A 25,000-nucleotide genomic window follows, 5' to 3' on the forward strand; every position below is an offset into this window, starting at 1 on the left:
GGAGATAGAGAGAGAGAGAGAGAGAAAGAGTGAGAGATAGATAGATACATAAATAAATATATATATAATATATATTTATATATATATATATATATATATATATATATATATATATATATATACATATATATATATATATATATATATATATATATATATATATATATATATAGAGAGAGAGAGAGAGAGAGAGAGAGAGAGAGAGAGAGAGAGAGAGAGAGAGTAGTGTAAAGGGAAACGCGATTAACTAACTAAACTGTACCGCGTGCAAGGCGTAGGAAAATTAGTGTTAAAAGGAAACTAAATAACACAGATACATAACCAAACACGGCAAAACCGTATTACTATTACAGCATTCTCTCTTCCCACTATACCGTCAACATTCTTTTAATTTTTTAGTTTCGAATGAAATGTCTGCTTAAAAAGTAACAAACGTATGTTCACTTGTCATCACTCTCAGATAAATAACAATGTGAAATTGAATGTAAGCTTCAATTTAAAATACGAAAATAGATAAAATGGACGTTTCGGGTTTCCTCTTTATCAACAAAACAGGATGAATGAAACACTACAGACAAATGAGATAATGTGGTAGTGGCTTTGTGTTTAAATTCACATTGTTATTTATTTCTTCGAGCTTCGAGCAGCAACATTTACATCACTCGTGAAATAGGTAATGAGTAAAAAAAAACAAACCCAACAAAACAAACCAATAAAACATGCCCCAGACATCCAAACAATGCTCTGAATCATGGGTTATAACTTTTGACGAAGTATCAAAATCCTTATGTGGCCAATTATGCCAGTAATGATAGTGTTATAAAGGTTCCTTCCATACAGGAGGTATGAATTACAAAACCTTGATTCTTAACCCTTTCCTTACCAACTGTAGGAAAATCGTCACATTTTAACGACGCAACCGAATTTTTTCTCATTTAGATTTCTTTTGTATGTAACAAAGTTTGAAGAATATTTTTGTTATAGTTATAAGAATTATACAAAAATATGTAGGTACAGCATGTTCTAATTTCCATTGAGTTAAGAGTTTTAAAATTCAATTTTATGATGTGTGATAATGGAAAATCTGGAAAACGGTCGATAAGGAGGGAGTTAAACATCCGTATTTTGAAAAATTAACCATGCTCGGTGCGATTCAGAATGCTTAATCGTTTATCCTCCCGACTTTGAAGCCTGAGTCATATCATTGTTACAGTTCTCTTGATTGTGATGGAGTCATTGCGTCTGTACCAGACAAATGACGGGAGGAATGACGATGATGATGATGATGATGATGATGATGATGATGATGATGATGATGATATGATGATGATCATGATGATGGTGATAATGATGACTGTGAAAATGATGGTGACGATGATATGATGCTGATGACGATGATGATGATGATGATGATGATGATGATGATGATGATGATGATGATGATGATGATGATGATGGTGATGATGATGATGGTAATAAAACAAAATCATAAATATATAAATGACCACATATATAGAGCTGTTTTGAAAAAAACAGTCAGACCCAACTTTCAAGCTTTATTATACATATTATTGTAAAAAGAAAAGAACAAAAAATATAACAAAAACAAACTGACTGTGGGTCTGCATTGATGAGGGCCCATCCACCCAGGCATTGTTCGGGCTCCACAATCAGCATCCTCTTAGAGTCTTCTAACAGCATCTTGACGTTCTCAACCTTCTCGGCCAACTCATTGCCGTCCACCTCATCCCCGTCAACTGAGGGAACCAGCAGCGCCTCGGAGATGGGCTGGCCAAGGGTCAGATCTATGGCAGCTTGGCGATGGGCGTCTCGGAATCTCAGGTAATATCTGGATGAAGTCGGAAGTAGAGGATAAATAAATTTTAAAAAAAATAATTTTTTAAAAATTCCGTTTATTAATCCCATAGGGGAAATTTGTCTCTAGGGTCTATTCCAAGGGAAGACTGAAATAACCCAGGCGTCAGCCGCAGTGCAATGCCGCAAATTGGATGTGCCAACAGGCCAGTTTTTGTGACGTTCGTCTTAAACAATACTCCAATACTAAATTATTTGGAATAAATACTAAGGAAAAAAATCGCTTTCATCAGTTTCTACGTTAAATAATGAAAGATACAACCAAAAACTGATGATCTAGTAAAAATTATAGTAGTTATAGCTTTTTAAAGGGTCGAAAAAGTGTGAACAAAGTTGATTCTCTGTCCACACTTTTTTGAACCTTTGAGAAAGTATTTCTGCTATTGTATTGGAGCTAGAACGTCAGTTTTTAGTTCAGTTTACCGTATTCAACTGATAGAAACAGGTGAAACCGATTTTTTGTTTACTTTTCCTTGTGCGAACGTGACAAAAAAACGACCTTTAAGCACAGCCTTAGTAACAAGTTTCAATACTCGCAAAGTCTCTTCTTACACTTTTTTTCCTTACAGAATGAGAGAACCAAGTTTATGAAAAGGACGTTTCAAATATGGCAGATTTTCGGGGTTTTTGAGCATCGACTTAAAATAATAATTCAGGTAATTATTTGTGATAGTGATGATGGTGATGACCATGACGATGATGATGATGACAATGATAAAAATGATAATGATGACGACGACGGCGATTATGATGATGATGATGATGATGATGATGATGATGATGATGATGATGATGATGATGATGATGATGATGATGATGACGACGACAATCATGACGAAAATGTTTATGATGATGAGGGCGTTTTTGTGACTTTCGTGACTAAAACAATGTTGATTTAATTCACAACGTCAATCTTAATAGCATCTCAACAAAATGAATCACACACACACACACACACAACACACACACACACACACACACATATATATATTGAATCGTGTTTGATACAAATATGGTACGAAAAGTGCTCGACATGTAGTAATGGAGCGAATTATTATTTAAAATATTTACCACAATGTTTGGGGCAGTCTACATCAATGTTTCAGGCTTAATTTGCCATCTTCAGGACTGAGTTGTTTTGTTGACTGTTGTTGTTTTTTGAAGTGGTTCCGGTTTGAAGTTAATTAAGAGGAATTTGCGCCGATGGGGACACTTTCCGTAGATCTCACTTTTCATGTTGAGTGTGGCTTCATGAGGTTGTTTGATTATAGTATATTTTTTCTTCCAGGCATAAGCTACATTGTTTTGATGTTGGTGTGTATCCTGTTGCTTTAGATAAAATTTTCCATGAAATGTTGTGGTCTATTTTGTTGTCTTTTAATTTCCAAATATGTTCGCTGAGTTTTGTGGATGTTTTTTTGTTAGTGTTTCTAAATGTTGAGGTGTGGAGGTTGTATCTTGTTTTGAAATTATTTTCTGTTAGTCCTACATATTTTTCTTGCTTGTTGGTTTTAGTTTCTGTGACTGTGGCTTGGTAAATTAAACTTGATTCTAAGCATTGTTTGTTTAGCGGGCAATGTTCTTTATTTCTGCAGTTGCATTTTCTAGTGGGTGGGTTTTGCTCTTGTCGGTGGTTTATTAATATTTTTTTGTTGTGGCTTGAAATTATTTGTTCTATGTTGCGCATACACGAGTAACTTATTTTTATGGTATTCCTGTTGATAATTTTATGTAGCTTGTGGTTTTTTGGAAAGTGTGTATCAATTAACTTCAGGAACTGCTGTCCTATGTTTGTGCTGACGTTTATGTCGAAAGGTGGGTTGAACCAAGTTATGTGTCGTTTTCTTGTTTTACGTTCTTCACTTGTGTGTTGGGGTTTACATGAGAGGGAGGCGTCTGTGTATACAAATGGTGTGTTGTATCCACTTTTTGTGAGTGCTTCTTTGTAGGGGGTGGCTGCGACGTTGAATATCTCTCTGTTTTCCGAAAGTTTGCTCACCCTCAGTGCTATGTTTTTTGGTATGTTTTCAATGACGGGACGGGGGTGGTTGCTGTTTTTATTAATGTAGCTAATGGTGGTGTTTGGTTTTCTGAACGGTTGGAATGAATTGGATTTTATGTCGAATGTGATGTCGAGGAAGTCAACTGTTTTTTTGTTTGCTTCTATCGTGATTTTCAAATTGTTGTTTTGGAATATTTTACAGATTTGTTTTTTGATGTTTTCGTTCGCTCTTGGTCGTCTGTTGGTTATAGCGAGTCCGTCATCTCTATAGAGGCCGATGTATGTGTGTGTATGTTGTAGTTGTGACAGGATGTAGAGTCCGACCAGTTCGCATGTTTCAGCACCGTCGAACGAACCCATTGTTACGTCGAAATCATTGTGTCGCAAGCACAGCACACTATACTACGACAACACACCGTGGACAAAGCGACACAATGATTTCGACGTAACAATGGGTTCGTTCGACGGTAGCTTATGCCTGGAAGAAAAATATACTATAATCAAACAACCTCATGAAGCCACACTCAACATGAAAAGTGAGATCTACGGAAAGTGTCCCCATCGGCGCAAATTCCTCTTAATTAACTTCAAACCGGAACCACTTCAAAAAACAACAACAGTCAACAAAACAACTCAGTCCTGAAGATGGCAAATTAAGCCTGAAACATTGATGTAGACTGCCCCAAACATTGTGGTAAATATTTTAAATAATAATAATAATAATAATAATAATATATATATATATATATATATATATATATATATATATATATATATATATATATATATATATATATATATATATATATAACTTTGGTACATAGAAACCTACCTATTTGCTGAGTTCATCCCGTCTTTCATAAGTCCAGAAAATTTTCTCTCACCAGTCCGGGTATAATCACCCTGCCATGAAAATAAAAATAGCAATGAATAAAATGATAAAAGACTTTTGGACTCGTGTGTTTGTAATAGGGAACAACAGTTTGATGAAAAAAAAACCAACTGGTTCCAATATCATTAGAAGTGTAATACCACGCTTCACGAATACCGGACACATACCTTGTGTAATTGATCTTCGGGTTTCAAAGCGCTGGCATCTTATTTTCTAGTCTAAATATAATAATATGCTGGTTGTCAATAAAGACCATCCGTCTTCGCTCTTTTACGTCCCGTAATCCAAAGAACATGCCTTTATTAACTCACTCAACCCTATAACCGACTATATCCGTAGTTTACTCGGGTTACCTTTACTCCATGTCTATTTATTACATTTTTTTTCTGAGACAAATCATAGGCGTAGTATCAAAGATAATGTTTTTAGTTTGTGCATGTTAATGGTAGTTGAATAAAACTATATATGTCCATGCCTTGGCCAAGGTACATGCTCATTTTTAATACATTTTTGTCCAATTTTGAAAAGTAGCAAAAATCTCTAGGATTGAGTGAGTTAATATATCCTGCTATTAAAATAGTTATGCCACCTTATGATTCAACATGTAACCCGTTCATTATTAGTCTCTTGAAGGGTTACACACTCATTTCCAATGGTTTTGGAATCGGAAGAGTATAGAAGGTGTGACGTCATGATTTCTCTACCCTATTTCGAACAAATTCCCTACACTGCTGTATGTACGACATTGGGAACGCGAATTGGGAACGAGTTCTGATGCAAAAATATAGATAATCCACCAAACAAACGTCTGATGTCCTTGTTGTTCAAAGAGAGCGAATTGGGGGTTAATAATCTTGCTCGAACAAAGATAAATAAATAAAAATATAATAACAAAAAATCAACAAACAAACAAACAAACAAAAAAAACAACAAAACCCCCCCCCCCCCCCCCCAAAAAAAAAAAAAAAAAACACACACACGAACAAAACAAAAATACAAAAACAAACAAAAAAAAAACAAAACAACAAAAAAACAAAACAAACGTAATTGTCCGAAACGGGGCTCAACCGGGGACATTTCGAGTCATAGTACAATGCCTTAACCGCTCGACGACGTCGCTTACTTATAAGCATTTATATGAAAAAAAGATCATATTATCATATGAATCCCTTTCAACCATCTTTATTTTACTAAGGATATAAATAACATACCTTGAGAGCAGCAGTACCGGCATATTGCCTGCTAATGGCGTCTCCGTGATTGGCCCAGATTTGTTGATACGTCAGACGACAACTTTTGGGGAGCGTCTCCTCTGGTGGAAGTAGGCCCAGTTTTCGAAACTATTGGTGAAAAAAAGAAAGAAAATAAAGCAATATTTTTGAACAAGATACAAAGAGCTCACAATAAGATTTAAAATCAAAATACATTTCCCACACTTCTATAATTCAATCATGCCCAATGCGATTTTCAATGCAGTTGTGTAGTTGTAGTCTTGTGGTATGACACTCGTTTTCGGATGGAAAAGAACAACTCTGAGCGGCGCACAGATGACGCATTGGAAAGGGCTCTTTATTCAAATTCTGGTATAAACTCTGTCTCACAAGGCCATGTGGACGTAAAGGACCCCCCCCCCCTTCCCAACACACACACACACAAACACACACACACACACATATACACAACAACAAAAAAAAAACAACTAACAACAACAAAGAAAAAAACAACAAACAACGAAACAAAAACAACAAAAACTCAAAACAGCTCCTCCCCCCCCCCCCCCCCCCCCCCAATTTAAAAGATCCAACCAACCCCCTCCCCCCAAATAAAAAAACCCAAACCACCGCCCCGCCCCAACCCCTTCCAAACAAAACAAACAACACAAACACACACACACACAATCCCCCCCCCCCACACACACACACAATTCCCCCCCCCCCACCCACACACACACACATACACACACAAAACAGCAACCCATACATACACAAAACAACCAAATACTAAATCAGTAATCAGGGCAAGGAGAGCACTGTTTACCTGAGTCTCCATAACGATTCTTGCCACAGCAGTCATCACCACATTAGTCCTATCCAGACAGTCCACGCAATTCACCCTCAACACGCCTCGCTGTTCACATATCACACCTTTGTTGTCCACCCTGGGGAAGGCATTGTATAATGGACCATCATAAACATATGAGACAAATCGTCTCTAAATAAAGGTATTACGATGGAATGAACTGGATGATTAACCAGTTAACAGTCGTTCTCTGGAAAAAAAAAACTCGCATTCAAAAAAAATTGGCTCGTTCTTCAAATATCGATCAATTTAAATGACCCTCATCTTGGCCAAAACTCTCAAACCTGGGACTTTGCCTAGGAATAAGGACTTCCGTGGTTTCACATCACGCCTAACGAGGGGATTTTTTGGGTCTATCAACCATAACTAAAATACTATAACTTGATGAAACATGTTTGCCATCGGTTGCAACATCGAAACTGATGGGGAAATATACAATATGTGATAATGGCGTCGGCTGGAGTCGTAAACGAAAACCGACTCAGCAAATTGTTTTTGAAGTTAGAAAAAAAGCACACCACTTATCAAAAATGAAACTTATCTTAAATAGAATATTTATTGGACGTTGCAGCTAATTGAAAGTCCATAATGGCTAAAAGATTAAGTAATATACCAAAAGTGCTGCGAAACTACGGAAGTTCTCCCCCTTGCTTAGACTCACCGCACTCAGGTGTAAAATGAGTACCTGGAGGGTAACAGCGTTGTCTCGATCGGAAACTAATTGTAATATCGTCAAACAGGCGTCATATGTCGTCCCACATGCTAAATTATACTGTTTTCTGGGGACCCTTGTAAGGCTCTTTGAGAAACATTGAGTAAATATTGCGCAATATAAAAGCTCAAGTTTTTCTTCGTTTTCTTTCATCATGTCATAATTCAGCTTACCAGCAATAACGCATGTCCTTGATAATATCTTTTATCCCTTCTGTTAGGATCGAGACGTTTTCAAAGCGCATACCACGACTGAAAAAAACAACAACAGAACAATGTTTATTATAAATAAAGATACGATTAAATAAAAGGTAAATGTCAAAATAATTAATGGTTCATTTAACAGATAGAATTATAATTCTTAATATTCCCAACCGTTTAGAATCATTCATTTATTATCTATCTGTAAGAATGCATACATTATATTTTATTATCATTATGATTTATTTGTATTCAATTTGTCCTTTACTTGTTTTACGTTACGTTGTCCCTGGTCGAGTGATTTTGATCTTTCACAGCCATTAGGTATATGGATTCGGAATGTATCCCTGTTCCTAACCAAGTAGCGTGAAACGGACAATAGCAATTGCTTGCTACCCTTTTTATTAGGACGTTAGTCTATGGCAAAGTGCTTTCCGCCAGACCTATCTAACAAATCATCGTGACAAATTAGGGAGAAGAAACTGATAAAGATCTGAAAAAGTATGGATGAAAAAGTGGCCAGGGAAAGCAGAAGGAGAGAAAGCAAAATCACATCCCAAAAGATCGGCCTGCATCGATTGGAGATTGAACCTCATATCTCCTGATTATCGGTCACGCGTGGTACCATTATAAATACCATAGGATGCCGATAGTTGGGACGATTTTAATGCATATGAGTAGCTGACTTTCAAAACATCCTAAGTCACATCCGGATAGAAAATGAGTTAACAATCTCAAGCCATCTTTTGGACTCCATAGAATCACCAGAGAACATTTGGAGTTTCAAAACACTCAGGGTATTGTATGTTGTATGGGGCAAACAAGACAAGTATTTCCTCTTTAAATCACTATACTATATAAATGACATTTTTTAAAATGCGGTTTTCTTTGAATGATGACAATGGGACTTAGTACGTTTTGAAAGTCAGCTACTCATATGTTCTTCACACTTTTTCGGATCTTTGCCCAATCACTGCTGTGTGGACACAGCGGTCCAAAAAAAAAAATTAAAAAATCTCGACCTCACTCGGGATCGATCTCTGTCCCTTTTCTTGTTAAGGAAGTGCTCAACCGACTGAGCTATAGGGTGATTTTGATAAATAAAATAAAACAAATTAAATGCATGGGTATCTGTAAAATGCATTTTCAAGGTTTTACCGTGTTCAATGACCTTTCCTCAATAAGTAAGGAACCAAATTTCCATTTCATTTTTTTCCTACTAGAATTCTTAAGTTTAATGAGCACCAGCACACAGCATAACATATATCTACACCTGAGTCGTGACGTGTAATGTGTTTGAAGCGCCTCTCCCAAAGAAAGAAAAGTTAATGCTCTGGTCTAAGGTGTAGTACTGAAAGCTGCAAAAGTTTGGATTGGATTGGATTGGAATGTTAATCTGTATTAACATTTGAAATTTTTATGAAAAGAACAGAATACCGTCTATTCTATTTATTTTATATAAAATTAAGAAATGAAGGAGCAGGCATCGGTGTAAGATAAAGATCTGTACAAGTGTGTATGAAAGGTACCAAAGCAATAAAGAAAATTACAAGAAAAAAAAAAACATTGCAAAAAAATCCGTCTACCTCGCCTGGGGATCGAATCTCAGACCTTCTGATTACATTGTAATAGTAGCGAGTCTTACCGGTAATCAGAAGGTCTGGTGTTCGATCCCCAGGCGAGGTAGACTGACTCTTGGAGACGTTTTTTCTTCTTCTATTTTTCTTTCTTGCTTTTGTCTGGCACCTTTCATACACATTTGTTCAGATCTTTATTTATTCTATACTTTACCAATTAACACAAAATACGTAGAAAAACACAATCTTCCAGCATGAAGGTCTTGCTACTACTACTACTACTACTACTACTACTGCTACTGCTACTGCTACTACTACTACTACTACTACTACTACTACTACTACTGCTACTACTACTGCTACTACTACTACTACTACTACTGCTACTACTACTACTACTACTACTACTACTACTACTACTACTACGGACCCCTAGTCCAGCACTGCGGCTGACGCCTGGGTTATTCCACTTGGAATAGATCATAGAGGCAAATTTCCCCGATGGGATGAATAAAGGGAATTTTATTTTTTAAATTATTATTTTCTTAATTCATCATATTTTTTTATACACAATAATTACTTAATTAAGTGCTCACCAATACTCGTGGAAGTCAAACGTGACGTATGTTACTTCCGGAGAATTGTATTTGAGTACGTGCAACAGGTAAGCATCCCCCAACACTTGCTCCTTCCCCGCAAGCTCGGCCAAGGTGATGATGGTAATCTTGTTGAAAAGCTGTAGCTGTTCCTCGAAGTGCTTGGTGAATGCTTCATGACTCGCTTCTTCGTCTGGGTGAAGAGAGGTAAATTTAATATGAGATAATTTATAATGAAATATAGACGAAGAGGATATTAAGGAGGATGAGGAAGAGTGGAAACAAAGGAGCTTGAGTAGTGGTAGTAGTAGTAGTAGCAGCAGCAGCAGCAGCAGTAGTAGTAGTAGTAGTAGTAGTAGTAGTAGTAGTAGTAGTAGTAGTAGTAGTAGTAGTAGCAGTAGTAGAAGTGGTAGTAGTAGTGGTGGTGTTGGTGGTGGTAGTAGTAGTTGTAGTAGTAGTAGTATTGTAGTAGTAATTCAGAAAAGTGAGTGGAGCAGGCACTTATGTTGGTAACAACAAGATCTGAAGTGAATAGAAAAGTGCCAGAAGACAATAGAGAATAAAAATTTTTTTTTTTCGCGGCGGTGGTGGGGTTTGAACCTGCGACCTTATTGGTACGACAACTCCGCCTGGCAGGTGAGAGCGTGGCTCTACCGTGTGAGCTATCCACGAACACCAAAAAATATTCGTTTCAAACTCAAAGTCATTACTAGATCCCTCTCTCACCTACTTCTTGAGACCGCCGATTCGTTCGTACACCACCATCGCGAATAATTTTGACCAGCAGTTAAGCTTAATAGCCAATATTCTCAACACAAACATATAACATAGAAACGATTGAGACATTGAGTATGCTCCGGTGTATGGGGTGAATTTTAATTCAGAAAAGTGAGTGGAGCAGGCACTTATGTTGGTAACAACAAGATCTGAAGTGAATAGAAAAGTGCCAGAAGACAATAGAGAATAAAAATTTTTCGCGGCGGTGGTGGGGTTTGAACCTGCGACCTTATTGGTACGACAACTCCGCCTGGCAGGTGAGAGCGTGGCTCTACCGTGTGAGCTATCCACGAACACCAAAAAATATTCGTTTCAAACTCAAAGTCATTACTAGATCCCTCTCTCACCTACTTCTTGAGACCGCCGATTCGTTCGTACACCACCATCGCGAATAATTTTGACCAGCAGTTAAGCTTAATAGCCAATATTCTCAACACAAACATATAACATAGAAACGATTGAGACATTGAGTATGCTCCGGTGTATGGGGTGAATTTTAATTCAGAAAAGTGAGTGGAGCAGGCACTTATGTTGGTAACAACAAGATCTGAAGTGAATAGAAAAGTGCCAGAAGACAATAGAGAATAAAAATTTTTTTCGCGGCGGTGGTGGGGTTTGAACCTGCGACCTTATTGGTACGACAACTCCGCCTGGCAGGTGAGAGCGTGGCTCTACCGTGTGAGCTATCCACGAACACCAAAAAATATTCGTTTCAAACTCAAAGTCATTACTAGATCCCTCTCTCACCTACTTCTTGAGACCGCCGATTCGTTCGTACACCACCATCGCGAATAATTTTGACCAGCAGTTAAGCTTAATAGCCAATATTCTCAACACAAACATATAACATAGAAACGATTGAGACATTGAGTATGCTCCGGTGTATGGGGTGAATTTTAATTCAGAAAAGTGAGTGGAGCAGGCACTTATGTTGGTAACAACAAGATCTGAAGTGAATAGAAAAGTGCCAGAAGACAATAGAGAATAAAAATTTTTCGCGGCGGTGGTGGGGTTTGAACCTGCGACCTTATTGGTACGACAACTCCGCCTGGCAGGTGAGAGCGTGGCTCTACCGTGTGAGCTATCCACGAACACCAAAAAATATTCGTTTCAAACTCAAAGTCATTACTAGATCCCTCTCTCACCTACTTCTTGAGACCGCCGATTCGTTCGTACACCACCATCGCGAATAATTTTGACCAGCAGTTAAGCTTAATAGCCAATATTCTCAACACAAACATATAACATAGAAACGATTGAGACATTGAGTATGCTCCGGTGTATGGGGTGAATTTTAATTCAGAAAAGTGAGTGGAGCAGGCACGAGCATACTCAATGTCTCAATCGTTTCTATGTTATATGTTTGTGTTGAGAATATTGGCTATTAAGCTTAACTGCTGGTCAAAATTATTCGCGATGGTGGTGTACGAACGAATCGGCGGTCTCAAGAAGTAGGTGAGAGAGGGATCTAGTAATGACTTTGAGTTTGAAACGAATATTTTTTGGTGTTCGTGGATAGCTCACACGGTAGAGCCACGCTCTCACCTGCCAGGCGGAGTTGTCGTACCAATAAGGTCGCAGGTTCAAACCCCACCACCGCCGCGAAAAATTTTTATTCTCTATTGTCTTCTGGCACTTTTCTATTCACTTCAGATCTTGTTGTTACCAACATAAGTGCCTGCTCCACTCACTTTTCTGAATTAAAATTCACCCCATACACCGGAGCATACTCAATGTCTCAATCGTTTCTATGTTATATGTTTGTGTTGAGAATATTGGCTATTAAGCTTAACTGCTGGTCAAAATTATTCGCGATGGTGGTGTACGAACGAATCGGCGGTCTCAAGAAGTAGGTGAGAGAGGGATCTAGTAATGACTTTGAGTTTGAAACGAATATTTTTTGGTGTTCGTGGATAGCTCACACGGTAGAGCCACGCTCTCACCTGCCAGGCGGAGTTGTCGTACCAATAAGGTCGCAGGTTCAAACCCCACCACCGCCGCGAAAAATTTTTATTCTCTATTGTCTTCTGGCACTTTTCTATTCACTTCAGATCTTGTTGTTACCAACATAAGTGCCTGCTCCACTCACTTTTCTGAATTAAAATTCACCCCATACACCGGAGCATACTCAATGTCTCAATCGTTTCTATGTTATATGTTTGTGTTGAGAATATTGGCTATTAAGCTTAACTGCTGGTCAAAATTATTCGCGATGGTGGTGTACGAACGAATCGGCGGTCTCAAGAAGTAGGTGAGAGAGGGATCTAGTAATGACTTTGAGTTTGAAACGAATATTTTTTGGTGTTCGTGGATAGCTCACACGGTAGAGCCACGCTCTCACCTGCCAGGCGGAGTTGTCGTACCAATAAGGTCGCAGGTTCAAACCCCACCACCGCCGCGAAAAATTTTTATTCTCTATTGTCTTCTGGCACTTTTCTATTCACTTCAGATCTTGTTGTTACCAACATAAGTGCCTGCTCCACTCACTTTTCTGAATTAAAATTCACCCCATACACCGGAGCATACTCAATGTCTCAATCGTTTCTATGTTATATGTTTGTGTTGAGAATATTGGCTATTAAGCTTAACTGCTGGTCAAAATTATTCGCGATGGTGGTGTACGAACGAATCGGCGGTCTCAAGAAGTAGGTGAGAGAGGGATCTAGTAATGACTTTGAGTTTGAAACGAATATTTTTTGGTGTTCGTGGATAGCTCACACGGTAGAGCCACGCTCTCACCTGCCAGGCGGAGTTGTCGTACCAATAAGGTCGCAGGTTCAAACCCCACCACCGCCGCGAAAAATTTTTATTCTCTATTGTCTTCTGGCACTTTTCTATTCACTTCAGATCTTGTTGTTACCAACATAAGTGCCTGCTCCACTCACTTTTCTGAATTAAAATTCACCCCATACACCGGAGCATACTCAATGTCTCAATCGTTTCTATGTTATATGTTTGTGTTGAGAATATTGGCTATTAAGCTTAACTGCTGGTCAAAATTATTCGCGATGGTGGTGTACGAACGAATCGGCGGTCTCAAGAAGTAGGTGAGAGAGGGATCTAGTAATGACTTTGAGTTTGAAACGAATATTTTTTGGTGTTCGTGGATAGCTCACACGGTAGAGCCACGCTCTCACCTGCCAGGCGGAGTTGTCGTACCAATAAGGTCGCAGGTTCAAACCCCACCACCGCCGCGAAAAATTTTTATTCTCTATTGTCTTCTGGCACTTTTCTATTCACTTCAGATCTTGTTGTTACCAACATAAGTGCCTGCTCCACTCACTTTTCTGAATTAAAATTCACCCCATACACCGGAGCATACTCAATGTCTCAATCGTTTCTATGTTATATGTTTGTGTTGAGAATATTGGCTATTAAGCTTAACTGCTGGTCAAAATTATTCGCGATGGTGGTGTACGAACGAATCGGCGGTCTCAAGAAGTAGGTGAGAGAGGGATCTAGTAATGACTTTGAGTTTGAAACGAATATTTTTTGGTGTTCGTGGATAGCTCACACGGTAGAGCCACGCTCTCACCTGCCAGGCGGAGTTGTCGTACCAATAAGGTCGCAGGTTCAAACCCCACCACCGCCGCGAAAAATTTTTATTCTCTATTGTCTTCTGGCACTTTTCTATTGTAGTAGTAGTAGTAGTAGTAGTAGTAGTAGTAGTAGTAGTAGTAGTAGTAGTAGTAGTAGTAGTAGTAGTAGTAGTAGTAGTAATATTAATGTTGGTGGTGGTGGTGGTGGTAGAAGTAGCAACTCCCCAATTCGCTAATTTGTCATTTAGAAGACTGATTTTTGTGATTTATTTTTATATTTTTTTATTTTTATTTTTTTTCTGCATTGTCCGGCACTGAGGTTAGAAAACCGGGATCGGATCCCTGTCCCCTTGCGCGAAAAGCAAGTGCTCTCACAATAAACTTATCGAGACCCCTAAAATAAAAGGATAACAGAATATGAAAAGCTAAAAACAAAATTAATAGTTAATCAAGGTTAAAATGTTTTACAAACAAATTGGAGGGAAGAAGAAGAAGAAGACAAAAACCCAGTTGTAAAAAAAAAATTTAAAAAAAAAAAAAACAATTTAAAAATTTGAGCAGTTTTTATAGAGCAATATCCACTTTACGTGCTGATTGTACTTTACAAAGGGTCCCTAACCAACAGCAACACTTAAAATTTAGGGTTAAAAAAATGAAGCCGGTTAGACAATATTACATTTTTTTTTTGTCTGACAGAGACAACGCTGTTAAGGACCATGTACCTATTTGACACATAAGTACGGTGAGAAAATGTGAGGAAAGAATCTTTTACAAGGACTCAACTAAGCATCGCTCCGAGCGGGACTCGAACCCAGGAACTTCCTATTCAAAGGCGAGTGTTATACCACAAGACCACACAGCCGCTTACCTAATACTTTGCATTGATACAAATTCTTTGCAGCCTAAAATTTATCATATATCGCAATCTAATCATTTTTTATGTTTCGTTAAAAGCTTTACAAGTCGTGCATTGCGTTATCTATTTAAAGTAGTCAGTTATAGCAATACGATTCGATACAGCGTGCATTTATTGAAAACGCATCAAGGTTATGCATGGGATGATAAGGTCCACGGATTTGAATAATAAATGAGATAATATCAATTATATCAATTACAATGACACAGCCGAAGACAGCAATAAAACCTTCCTTTGCATAACAATTTATCTATTGAGTTAGAGGTGTAAAAAGCTGAAAAGAATTTAGCCCTTTGTATTTTTCATAGAAATATTGTTCAAATAGAGTGTGCGTAGCCACACACTTAATATATTATTATACATCTTAATACGGCTATGTGGTTTTGTGGTATGGCACTCGCTTTCGGATCGGAAGTTCCTGGGTTCGAGCCTCGCTAGGCGCATAGTTGAGTCCTTGGAAAAGGCTCTTTACTCACATTCACTCACCGTACTCAGGTGGAAAATGAGTACTTGGACGTCAACAGCGTTGTCTCTTTAAAAAAACAACATTGTATAACTGGCGTTATGCGTCGTTCTACATGATACGTGTTGCTGTAGGGACCATTTTAAAGCGCTTTGAGCAGGTTTAGTGGATATTGCTCTACATAAAAGCTAAGTTCTTGGGGGGGGGGGGGGGGGGGGGGGTTTGTTCGTTTTTTTTTTTTTGTTTGTTTTATTTTTTGTTTTAATGAAATGTTAAGAATTTAAGATTTCTTTACAACTCAGCAGGTATTGTCTAAATCATTCAATGCATTAAAATGTGTGTATTCATCGGTGATTCTATCTTATTAGTTTTATTATTTGTGACCCATCTTGCCAAAACGGTATTATGTAGGGATGAACCAAGTGAATCTATAGCTACCGACGTAAATGCAGGTCTGACATCCGAACTCATTCATGGGCCTAGTTTAACTTGTTGTAATGGACAATATTAAATTTTGCGTCATTCTTTTGAGATTTCCATTGTACAACAATGAGCCCATAAGGAATCGGTTTATCAGACCTGCAAAAAAGTACACGTCGATATCAACATAAATGAAACTTTGTGTTAATTTCTCTTCGCTAAGGTGGAGTATAAATATAATTTCTGGTCTGGCATTGCACAAACCTCCAAGTTCGAATTTCTCATTATTTTATTCCCATGTTTCCTTTTCGAGTTCTGATTCATCCCGACATAATACCGTTTTGAGACGGTGGGTCACATTTGATCTTATCTTACGGGATTTATTCATTTTATCATTGAATAAACAAGGTGACAAGATATGACATGATCATATGGCATACATACATACATACATGCATGCATACATACATACATACATACATACATACATACATACATACATACATACATACATACATACATACATACATACATACACACATACATACATACAAACATACATACATAGATACAAACCGTACGTACGGAGGGAGGTAGGTAGGTAGGTAGGTAGGTAGGTAAGTAGGTAGGTAGGTAGGTAGGTAGGTAGGTATGTATGTAGGTACGTACGTACGTACTTACATACCTACCTACCAACCTCCCTCCATCCATCCATCCATAAAAACATCCATCCATACATACATACATCTATCCAGCCATCCATCCATCCATCCATCCATCCATCCATCCATCCATACATACATACATACATACATACATACATACATACATACATACATACATACACATACATACATACATACACACGTGCATACATATAAACATGCATAAATACATCCATCCATTCATCCATCCATCCATGTATCCATCCATCCACCTAATCATCTATATATATAAAGACATACATCAATACAAACAAGCATATTTTTTTTTTCATAAATAGAAATGTATTACAGGATCACTAAAGGGCGAGTTAAGCGTCGGGGCCATTGGGTGCCACTTTTTCCATTGTGTTGCTGAACAATGGATCCAAATCTGTTTTGTTGCAAGTTGAAAGGTAAGTGCTTATTTTGCAGGTCTGATAACCAAATATGTGGACGTAGGTGTCGAATATTCGGTTGTTTTTTGTTGTTTTTTTTTCTGGTTTTTATTTTAAAATATATTTTTTTTAATTGAGTGAATAAACTCCTTTTTCATATACAAGCAGCTGGTAATGAACCCAAAAATAATATATATTTTTCATTAAACAAAAATGACAATATAATATTATTTCTAAATGACATTCTACAGATATGATAAAATATCCAAAAATATTAGCCATTTTTCATATTACAAACATGGTAACATATCTACTCAAAACATTTTCCAAAGTTTCATTTTGCAATAATGATAATAAACCCATATATATAATATAGTCTCCAAAACAATCATATTCTAATAAACACGAAAAAAGACCCAAAAATAGTTATCACTTAAATGATATGTGGACAAATAAGCTTAACCCACTTTGTACCTCCAACAGACCTGCCTAATACTACGAAAAATTCGTAGAATTACGGAATTTTGGCTCGAATTTCAGAGGTTTGGGAACATTTCTAAGTCATATAAACTTATTGAAAATGACAGCTGATACCAGACTGACATAATTTAAAGGGTTTTGAAGAGTTATCTAATCATTGTAAGGGCAACTTGTTGATCTGTAAAGTTAACTATAGCGACTACAATTTTTATCTCCTAAAAACTACCGAGTTTTAAAATTTTCAAGTTGGCAGGTTTGCCCCATGTCTGCCGTATTCTAACTTTACACTTTTTTTTCTTCAAAATTGGCCAGAAAATTTTAACTTCAAATATGGATGGATAAAAACGGACGTCAGCTTGTCAAGACGTCTCAAATCAGAGTGATCTTTGACGTTTTATGTTTGAGACGTTTTGGTTAGTTGAGAACAATTTTAATCGATCGATATTTGAAGTAAAAGACATCAAGCCAAATTTTTTTTAAACGTGCTTTGCTAAGAGTGCGTATATTTGCCCGTGTTCTTCTCAAATATTCTCAAAGAGTAAACAGACAATACGAGTCCCGTTTACAGCACACCTGCCTAGTACTACGAAAAATTCGTAGTATTACGAATTTTTGGCTCCGTCTGGAGAGCTTCTCATCTGTCTTTAACTCAATAAATCTTATTGAAAAGGAAAGTGCCATTCCAGAGAACCTGTATTTAAGACTTTGGAGTATTTCTTTTTTTGGATCATGTTAAGGGCAAATTATAATTGGTAAAGCTATTTATACAGAGACTTTTCTTTTTTCCCCTAGGAAACTAAGAATTTCTGAAATTTCAAGTCGACAGCTCTGGTTTACAGTCCCTCGCGGATACGCTAAATAAATATTATTATTCAAATCATTTCCCTAGCACGCAGGCGATAACAAACTAAATAGCGTTCATACCGGAGTGTAGTCTTCGTGAACTCATAGCCTGACACTGACCAAATAACTACGTCACAATACAAGGCGGCAAACATCAAAAGAAAGTTGAGTTGTCGCGAAGTCCAGGTTTGACAGTTTTTAACAAGATGAGGGTCATTTAAATCGATCGATTTTTGATGGACGTTCAAACTAACAACTCGAATGATAATATTATGACCGTGTAATCACAATGTTAAGTGTCCAACAAAACAACGGAGGTAAACATGTACCTCCTTTGAAAACTCATAGGCTTTGTGTGTGCTCTTATTAACTCACTCAACCCTAACACCGACAATATCCGTAGTTTACCCGTGTTGCTTTTATCCCATGTCTATTTATTACATTTTTTTCTGAGACAAATTATAGGCGTATTATCAAACCTAATGTTTTTAGTTTTTACATGTTAATGGTAGTTGAATAAAACTATCTATGTACATGCTCATTTTTAATACATTTTCTCCAATTATGAAAAGTAGCAAAAATCTCTAGGATTGAGTGAGTTAACCAACGCTAGCGGTCAAGGGACTAAGAGCAGTTCAAACAAATTTTAGGCATATCTTCAGTACACAATGACCCTCTCTATACTAGTACGAACATTGTCATGAAATCATGCAATGGGTTTGGATAGGAATCGTTCATTAAAAAAAAAAAAAGAGGCCTATGCAGATTACACGGGGCTGAAGTTCAATTTTCGTAATCTTACAATTTTTATGTGTTGCAAATTGGCATTAGGTTGACAAGAAATTTAGGTAGTTTAAATTGAACCAACGTGTACTTATTTGCAGGTCTTATAACCCAAATTGCTGTAAAGGTTTTGACAAAAGTTACTTGGACTCCAATCTTTAACATATCAAATATAAAAAGTAAAATGAAATATAATTCCCTTCATTAAAAAAAATCCTCGAGCTTTTATATAGCGCAATATTCACTAAACGTGCTCAAGGCGCTTTACAGGGGCCAACAGCAACACGTAACATGTAGAACGAGACATGACGCCTGTGAGGTGATATTATGAGTTTTTTTCCTACATAGACAACGGCCATGTACTAATTTTACACCTGAGTACAGTGAGAGAATGTGAATAAAGAGCCTTTTCAAAGGACTCAATTATGCGCCGAGCAAGGCTCGAACCCAAGACCTTCGGATCCGAAAGCGAGTGTCATACCACAAGACCACATAGCCGCACAATTCATCCCCAAGGGGGAATTTGTCTTTAGGGAGTAATCCATGGAAAGGTTGGAATAACCCGGGCGTCAGCCGCAATGCAGCGCCGCAAAGTGAGCTAGGACTGGGTTACTTGCTCAAGAACACTCAGCGCGGCCGATCGTCGAACTCGAGACCTTTCGGGCACGAAGCAAAGGCCATACTCATGAACCATGACGTCCACATATTGTATGGATTAGACTTCTGTTATTTAAGACCATCAATTTTTAACGATTTCTGAAGATGAGCTTTTATATAGCGCGATATCCACTAAACGTGACCAAAGTCCTTTACAAGGAATCCTTAGCCAACAGCAACACTGAACATGTCACGAGGACTCTATATGGGATAGCCTGCATGTGCGTATAAACTGGCAATTAGAGACTGAGAGAAAGATAGGAAGAGGAAGAAAGAGGGACAATGCCATGGGGAGGTGGGAAATAAACAGACCTGCCTATTGTTACGAAATATTCGTGGAGTTACGAACTTTTGGCTCCAATTTCAAACTTCATGAGCATCTCTAAGTCATCAAAACTTATTGAAAATAAAAGTTGACGCCAGACTACATAATATTAAGGATTTTGAAGTGTTATTTAATCCTTGCGAGAGTAAAGTCTTAACTTTTAAAGTTAACTATAGCGACTACATTTTTTTTTCTTCTACTTATCCGAACCAGCGACCACCTGAGCTCTAGCCCTTCGGTCTGTTTTTCTTCTACAAATTACGAATTTTTATATTTTCAAGTTGACAGGTCTGGTAATAGGTGACGTGAATGAAAGATAAGTAATGTATTAGCATTGCCTCTCCTCTGACTGCTTTGACGTAAATTTTGATCCGATTGTCTTATCAACAACAGTGAAGTGTGTGTAAATAGAACCAAGATCACTGAATATGCCATAGTGATTTAAACGCAATGAAAATTGTAATGACAGTCTTTTACATTTCAGATGGATACAAAGACAGACAAGACAGTTAGTTATATATATATATATATATATATATATATATATATATATATATATATATATATGTATTATATATATATATATATATATATATATATATATATATATATATATACAGAGAAAACGCTATTAACGGCCATGTACTCAATTTACACATGCGCACGATGAGAGCATATTATGGTTAAAGCGCCTTTTACAATGACTCAACTATTCGCCTCTCACGGCGGGATCGAACCCTGGGCTTTCGGTCCGAAGGCGAGTGTCATACCATCACTAGACCACATAGCCGCGCAGCCTAAAGGTGTCACATGCATAAGGCATCAATAGACACCGTCTTGGTCTGTCTATTGTGTCGTCTAAATTACCTCCAATCAGGTGTTAAGGCCCGTGGAAGATGTCTTAAGTTAGTTTATTGTCGTCGCGACAACATCATTAGCGCCTTGGGCATGGTGTGACGCAATGTTAAAGCAAAAAAACATAACGTCATCTAAAGACAAAGGTTTTGTTTGTGTATGTAAATATGCATGCAAGCCGTGTGTGTGTGTGTGTGTGTGTGTGTGTGTGTGTGTGTGTGTAATTCTGTGTGTGTATGTGTGTGTGTGTGTGTGTGTGTGTGTGTGTGTATGTTTGCTTTTGAATCTAAAATCTGAACGCCCTTTCCTCCATTTATTTGACAAACGTCACGCAACCAGGCGGACAGTTGTGCTTGCCTGTCTGCACAAATTAGGTACAGCATAGCATTTCACATTTATTTGACTTTGATCGCACCGTTTCAACGGATCTATAAAACTTGGAAGGATTTTATACTATACTCAAGGTTTGTTTGTTTGTTTGTGTAGTACATTAATTAACTTCTAGCTAGACCGATTAAATCATCTGAAACATACTGTTGGTAGTATGACCTCTTGACATCTTTAGATGAGCAGGTTAAATGGTATGTTAAAAAAAAAAAATATTAAAAACAACAAAAAAAAAAAAAAACATGAAAAGAAAACAAAAGAAACAAAAACAGACTAAAAAATAAAAAAAAAATAAAAATAAAAAACAAAAAATAAGACAACAAAAATAAAACAAAGCAAAACATTAAAAAAATAATGAAAAAACAAAAACAAAACAAACAAACTAAACATGTTGACAAAAACGATAACAAAAACAAAAAAAAAATAAAATCAATCAATCAAACCAAAAATAAAACAAAATTTACCAACAAAATAAAAACAATCGAAGGAATCTAATTAAAAACAATTTTATGCAAATGTATACAAAATAAACATATGTTACATATCATTATAATAATAATGTAATGCATCAATATACAGTAAATGAAACTTTAAACGTATTTTGATATCGAATGGAGTTCTCTCTCTCTCTCTCTCTCTCTCTCTCTCTCTCTCTCTCCCTCTCTCTCTCTCTATCTCTCTCTCCCTCTCCCTCTCTCTCTCTCTCTCTCTCTCTCTCTCTCTCTCTTCCTCCCTCTCTCTCTCTATCCATCTATCTCTCTTCCCCGGTGTGAGTGCGTATATAAATATCCTGTATGTTGATAACTAGCAGGGTTTATTTCGTGAACATAGTCGGAGTTTACTTTTTTGGATAACTTTTAGGATTTTGAAGGGTTATTTAATCCTGGTCAGATTGACATGATTAAAAAAACAACTAAATCGACAACTATTTTTCATCATATCATATCATAACATATCATATCATATCATATCGTATCATATCAGTACTAGGGGTTTAATTAAAATGGGCCAAGTGTTCCTTAAATATTCTTTTATCATAAGTAACAATATATTACACATTATACATTTCATGTTCTTGGAGATAAGGGGGAAACAGACAAAACCTTCGAAGACAATTAAAGATTAAAACTAAAACAAAACAAAAACAAAAAAAAAAAATAAAAAAAATCCAACTAATTACAAAATAACATAAAACAAACAAACAAACAAACAAAAAACAAACAAAAAGAAATCTAATCTTATTATTGACAAATTATGAGTGCTCATTCATATATTATTGTATTAAAAAGCAAAAAAATCCATTTCACGGGCATTTCTATTTAACTTCTAAGAACTCCTAGTTTTTAAATGTTCAAGTAGGTAGGTAGGTCTGGAATACATGACTAAGGAAGGTACGCCGTTTTTACGCTTTATTTATTGTTTGTTTTGTTTTAAGCTTTATTATAGAGCAATATTCACTTAACGTGCTCAAAACGCATTACTAAGGGTCTCTCACCAACAGCAACACGTAACATATAGAACGAGACAAGACGCCTCTTATGCGATATTAAATTTTTTATTTCCGAGAGAGACAACGCTGTTTACGGCCTGGTACTCATTTTACACATGTGTATGGTGAGAGAATGTGAGTAAAGAGCCTTTTCCAAGGACTCAACCATGAACCCAGGACCTTCCGCTCCGAAAGCGAGTGTCATCCCACTCGACCACAAAGCCGCAATAAACAGTAATTTATTTATTATGTGTTTATTTTTGCTATTTTACAAATAAATACTCTCTCATGAACTGGAATCAAAAGATATTATGTACAGTTTTTTTTCCGTCACCGATCCTTGATAATTCAAATGAAATAAAATCCTCCACGAGGCATATCATTGGAGAGAACGATGAAGTTTCTCTCCATTTTATTGACTCATTTAGGCACCTCTAGTTTTTGGGCATACCATTGGCTGCCTTCAGAGTTTCCAAACCTGTTGGAGGTCATTTTTGCAAGATAAGCGAAGTGACTATTACAATACTCGTAAAAAACCCCACACCCACATCCACCCATCCAATAACACATTCACGCACACACACACACACACACACACACACACACACACACACACACATCCTAAACTTTACTGTCGTACTCTGGAATAAATACGTATTCAACATTTTGGACATAAAAATCGTTCTTCAAATTTTGATCGATTAACATCTTGTTAAAAACACTCTTAAACCTCCGTGAAGTCCCGGGTTTGAGAGGTTTTAAACTGAAAAAAAAGGCAAAACGAGGGTCATTTTGATCAATCGATAATTGAAGAACGAGTTTTATAACCCAAATGTTAAATACGTCTCTTTCTCTAGAAAAAATAACAATAAATATTGAATTGTAAGCTTCAATTTGTTATACGAAGACTGATACTGTGGCCGTTTCAGGTTCCCATATATGAACAAAACAGGATGAATGAAACAATGAAGCAAAATGAGCTCTTCAACATTGTGTTACGTTTTTATAGTTACAGCAAATACATTGTCTTTAATTTGTGTCACATACAAAACAAACCAGAAAGTCTAATTAATTGTTGGTTGCATCGTAACCGAATGTGACGATTTTCTTGTGATTGGTAATGAGAGGGTTAATGTGAATAAACAAAATAAAAGCAAGGCAGTAAATTTAAGTCGAATAAAATTGCGATATTGTTTCTTTCATTTAGGCTTTCATATTAACTTGAGCTTTTATATTATAGCGCATTATCCACTAAACGAGCTCAAAGCGCTTTACACACACTGTCCCTGGTAACAGCAACACGTAACATAGAGAACAAGACATGACGCCTGTCAGGCGATTTTACAATTTTTTCTCCGACAGAGACAACGCTGTTAACGGCCATGTAATCATTTTACACCTGAGTACAGTGAGAGAATGTGAATAAAGAGCCTTTTCCAAGGACTCAACTATGCGCCGAGCGAGGCTCAAACCCAGGACCTTCCGATCCGAAAGCGATTGCCATACCCCAAGACCACATGTCCGCACAATTTTTGACAATGACGGTTACGATAAGTATGAAATTCACTCTATTCCTGTTATCTTAGTATGTCATAATTCATGTGTCCCTCCTTCCAACCAGCCCCAACCAACCTACATGACCTGACAGTAGAGGTCGTTGATAAGGGTCGTTAGTAGGGAAACAATATGCATCGTAGACTGCTATACATTACAGATTACAACAGCCTGGTTTAAAGTTACTCGGTATACTGACCTCAGAGTGGATACCAAATTAATAAAATTCTACCTGGAGACCATACAAATCGCACTTACTAGTTAGTATACGGTAGTGTATTTCTCCATGTTTATTATTATCATTAGCCCTATACTATTTATGACAACTATAAACTGTGTATAAACGTTGAGTGCATTGTTGTAAATTGTCTGGTTACCACACAGTGACAAATTATAGTGCAGGAACTGGTGTAAGACAATTTGAAAAGGTGTGTATGTAACATATTAGTGTCCCGGTTGAGGCTGACAGATGAATCAATT

General features: G+C 37.0%; 2 protein-coding genes across 5 annotated transcripts in view; one reads left to right on the plus strand and one right to left on the minus strand.

Moving 5' to 3' along the window:
* Positions 1 to 25,000, minus strand: part of LOC144965737 (phosphatidylinositide phosphatase SAC2-like) — a 183,270-nt gene that overhangs the window by 9,486 nt on the left and 148,784 nt on the right. Inside the window, exons 10-15 of the mRNA XM_078901378.1 lie at positions 9,934 to 10,126; positions 7,734 to 7,811; positions 6,807 to 6,927; positions 5,981 to 6,109; positions 4,710 to 4,780; positions 1,616 to 1,849 (exon numbers count right to left, since the gene is read on the minus strand). Of these exons, the coding sequence (XP_078757504.1) occupies positions 1,616 to 1,849; positions 4,710 to 4,780; positions 5,981 to 6,109; positions 6,807 to 6,927; positions 7,734 to 7,811; positions 9,934 to 10,126 (826 nt within the window). The remainder of the gene's footprint in view (positions 1 to 1,615; positions 1,850 to 4,709; positions 4,781 to 5,980; positions 6,110 to 6,806; positions 6,928 to 7,733; positions 7,812 to 9,933; positions 10,127 to 25,000) is intronic.
* LOC144965738 (carbonic anhydrase 1-like) overlaps positions 21,373 to 25,000 on the plus strand; it is a 24,957-nt gene continuing 21,329 nt past the window's right edge. Inside the window, exon 1 of one of the 4 annotated variants that reach the window (XM_078901379.1) lies at positions 21,373 to 21,554. The gene's annotated coding sequence lies outside the window, so the exon portion shown is untranslated. Of the gene's footprint in view, positions 21,555 to 24,612; positions 24,949 to 25,000 lie in introns of those variants that run through there. The other 3 variants (XM_078901380.1, XM_078901381.1, XM_078901382.1) reach the window with 3 other exon arrangements.

This window comes from Berghia stephanieae, chromosome 2, assembly GCF_034508935.2.
Source record: "Berghia stephanieae isolate SIO BIC M18660-M18661 chromosome 2, UCSD_Bste_1.3, whole genome shotgun sequence".
In the NCBI taxonomy this organism is placed as follows: domain Eukaryota; kingdom Metazoa; phylum Mollusca; class Gastropoda; order Nudibranchia; family Aeolidiidae; genus Berghia; species Berghia stephanieae.